The sequence below is a fragment of the Apus apus genome, chromosome 23, assembly GCF_020740795.1.
Source record: "Apus apus isolate bApuApu2 chromosome 23, bApuApu2.pri.cur, whole genome shotgun sequence".
NCBI classification, from domain to species: Eukaryota; Metazoa; Chordata; class Aves; order Apodiformes; family Apodidae; genus Apus; species Apus apus.
In genome coordinates, this window is record NC_067304.1 from 5,863,343 (window position 1) to 5,867,143 (window position 3,801).

The window sequence follows — 3,801 nt, forward strand, 5'->3', positions numbered from 1 at the left end:
GAAGAGCAAGCTGAAGTAACATAGAATCAATCTAATATTTATTATTACCCATGAAAATGTGACGACACTGACTGCAGTGCTGGTTGACCAAACCCAAATGCACAGCCTAACTAGACAGAGAAGACAAAGGATGTAAGAACAGTTGGTGAGGACATGCCTGGATTGTCAACTGCTGCATTTCTAGCAACAAAGAGCACATTTATCCTATTTTTCCATGGACCCAGCCAATCCTTATGGAAAAAAAAACAACACAACAAACAACAACACAGGGCAAAATTTGCCTTAAGTATCTCTTCTGTATTTTGAAATTATTTAGTACAAAGACAAACCTCTCCACATCATTACAGACACCTTTAGAGCAGTCTTCAGATCTGTAACAGGTTGCTACAAAGTGTGGCTGTGCTTCAGGTTTACAGAGATGCAGCAGATGAGGGAGGTTGGATAGTGCAGTTGTTCATCTGCAGGTGGGTGTTGCAGGAGATGCTGCAGTTTTGTTGTGCAGGTGCTACTGGACACACAAAAAAGAAAGGGCACATCTGGCTGTGTAGAAACAAAAAAGTCTGCCTTGTTACCTGTGCTTTGGGGTGCTGCTCTACCAAGTAATGCTCAAGGCCATTAATAAAATTGGAAGGTCCTGTTAAATGAAGATGCTTGCCTGGAAGATCTGGGCTTGGTACAGCAACCACTAAGCAGAATGCTCTGGGGTACAATAATGCAGAAGATCGTAAGATCCTTTTGAGCTTAATGTCAAATGTGCCTGAGGTTGAGTAAGAGGAGCTTCCCCTTCTCATAATTCCCCTTATCATAAAGCAGTTTGTGCAAGAAGAGAGAAAGTAGCTGAAACAGAACATTTCTTTTCCATGAGTTTCTTAACTAAGGAAAGTGGTTCATCAGTGGTCTGCTATGTACTGGCAGGTCAACATTTGTCCTTTAAGTATGATCTTTGGTCTGTAGTTTGCCCTCTAAGGACTGGGTCTGGTTTCTTGCACAGGATGTAGGTCCTTAAAATGAAAAGGTAGGTGTTCTTGAACTTCTTTATCTTGCACGCATAGACAATGGGGTTCATGGCAGAATTGACGTGGGATAACAGGATTCCCAAGTACATCAGGTAGGGGGGGATCTGACAGTCAGGGCAAAAATAGTAAATGCAGTTTATAATGCACAGAGGCAACCAGGATATGGCAAAGAGAAAGAGAACAAGTGCTAGAGATTTGGCTGCCTTGAACTCCTGTCCATAAAACCCTCGTGCCCCTCTCACACCAGCTGCCCCTTGGTTGAGCTTCTTCCGGATGATGTAAAAGACCTCGATGTACAGGGCACTCATGATGAGCAGGGGGACAAGGGTACATGTGAAGAAGCCAAAATACACCATGTAGTCCATCCTCATCACAGAGGTAAATCGACACCTGGGCAAGTCAGAGCTTATTCCTTCTGCCTTGTTCCATCCAAACATGGGGACTAATCCTAACAGCAGGGACACAGACCAGCACAAACCCAGTGCCCACCAGACTCTTCTCTCTGTAGTGATTATCTTGTACCTATTGGGGAAGAAAACCCAGGGCATGTTAAACAGAAGTGCTTAAAATAGTTAAGGTTTCAAGAACTCATGTTCAAATACTACAGGCTCGTTGTTCATGGAGCATTAGCTGCTTTTGAGGGGGGAATCTTATTCTGAGAAGCCCTTAATTTGTACCAGTTACTTTGCAGTACCCATAAGATGAATGATGCTTAACTTGTCCTCTTTATAATTGGATGTTTTCTAATTTCATTATGAACTTAGTGCTGCTCTTGCCTAGATCCTGCTTGTCCTCTGTTTGCAGTCCTGTCTGACCACTCAGCTCCCTCAGGGCTACCTTACTCTTTGCATGTGCTTTATGCCATTTGCAGGACCAAACTGTCCTTTCCCTCTTCAGTTTCATAGGTCCTTTTCCCGTAAGTATTAGTTCTTTCCTGCTTGAGGTTATGCTTTGCATTTCTAGCTTACATACTTTCCCTTTCAAATGTAAAGAGTGAATGTCTTCTTCAGCTGGCCCTTAAGTCTGGTTCTTTTTTTATTATTTTATTTTCAGCAAACATTTAAGGAATTTTATTTCAAAGACCAACTTAAAAAATGCAAAGGAATCTGCAGGACTCTCAGCATCCTGCACAAGTTACTGCACATCTGGAGAATCCAGGTATTGGACCACAGGCTCACGTGGCCAAATCCTGATCAGCAAAAGCACAGAGACAGGGGTCCTGCAGAAACCCCCCACCCCCCAGGGTCTGTCAAGGCTGTGCTATGAGCTGCAGAGGTGGTTCCTGCTCTAGGTAGCTCATCTTGGGTGGCCTTTAAGGCACAGGTACTTTCTCCACAGACAGATGTGTGTTTAGAGTCAGTCTTTGGGAGAAAAGGGCTGAGTTAAGGAGGAGGGAGGAGGTGGCACCCGCAGGACAGAGGCTGGGCATGGGAAAGCTGGCAGAAGCAGAGGAGCCCGTGGTGTTCCAGCACTCACCTGATGGGCAGCTTCACTCGCAGGTAGCGGTCGATGGCGATGGCCAGGAGGGAGAGGGTGGAGGCGTTGGTGAACACCACCATCAGGCAGCACATGAACAGGCAGGCGTAGGAGCGGACGCGGATGCCCAGGCTCACCACGATGGCCAAGGGCATGACCAGGAGCCCCACGGCCATGTCAGCCAGTGCCAGGGACACCAGGAAGTACAGCGTTGTGTTCTGGAACGTCGCGTTCAGCTTCACTGCCCAGACCACCAGGATGTTCCCCAAAGTGGCAAACAAAGCGACCAAGCACTCGGCACCGATGTAAACCCCGTCCAGGCTGCTCAGCACCACGCTGCTGTTTGGCATGGCAAGCTGTTGGAGATGCTCCCACCTCGGCCTCAGCTGCAGAAGGGACCAATGGCATCGATGATCTTCTGTGGGATCTGTCCTGCGTGTCCAGTGCTCAGCTGTTCCAGTGACTCTGCAGTGCCCAAACCTCTGCCAGTGCTTCACGTCCTCAGTGAATCAGCTCTTGCCTTTCCACAGAGCTGCCAGTACCTCGGCCTCCAGGAAACATTCCCCCCTCTGGCCACATCTCCTGAAGCTCACAGCATCCCTTCAGCAGCCCGAGATCAGTCACACACTTCGGAAATCTGTTTTAAAGGGGGGAAAAAATGGAAATGCCTCCCCAAGCTTGCTTACCAGCAACCAATAAACAGACACTTGAGCTGCTTCCTCTTCCCAGGCACAGTTTTATGTGGCAGAAGTGTAACTGGAGGGCTAAGCTGCTGCCTTATCAATATAGATAATCGCCCTGCAGTCACTATAGGAAATGATGCGGTTCAGGGGACATTAGAAGGGTGCTTCTTTGAATTCCAATACTTGATTTAAATTCCAGGTATACCATTTCAGTTGAGGCCCCGAGGTGGCTGAAAAATGCTCTTTACTTGGACCTTTCTGACGAGAACACTGCTGTAATTCAGGTGACACTTTCAGCAAGAGCCCCCATTTCCACTAGGAATCAGTATGACAACCAACAAAGGCTCAGGGAGGGACGTGCTTTCCTCTAAAAGACAGAGGAGCCAAGGAAAGATGTGGGAAGTGGTGGGAAACCGTGGGGAGAGAGTGTGAAAGGTGTGATCTGCTCTCTGCAGGCGAGCCCAGCAGTGTGTGGGTCTGCAGTGAGGAGCTGCTCCCCTTCCAGATGAGGCTGAAGAGATGCAGATGTGAGCTCTGTCTGCCTGTGAGTCACAGGGTCACCTGGCTCTGGGACAAAGAGAAAAGTGTGCTCTCCAGGAATGAGCACATAAAAAGTGAATAATTAG

The 3,801-nt window shown here is 47.6% G+C and overlaps 1 protein-coding gene across 1 annotated transcript; it reads right to left on the reverse strand.

Moving 5' to 3' along the window:
- Positions 1 to 276: 276 nt before the first annotated feature.
- On the reverse strand, positions 277 to 3,106 carry ADORA3 (adenosine A3 receptor). Its single transcript, XM_051638902.1, has 2 exons — positions 2,493 to 3,106; positions 277 to 1,538 (listed from the first exon to the last, which is right to left on the reverse strand). The coding sequence occupies exons 1-2, from the start codon at positions 2,840 to 2,842 to the stop codon at positions 917 to 919; spliced, it is 972 nt and encodes a 323-aa protein (XP_051494862.1). The 5' UTR covers positions 2,843 to 3,106; the 3' UTR covers positions 277 to 916.
- Positions 3,107 to 3,801: the final 695 nt, after the last annotated feature.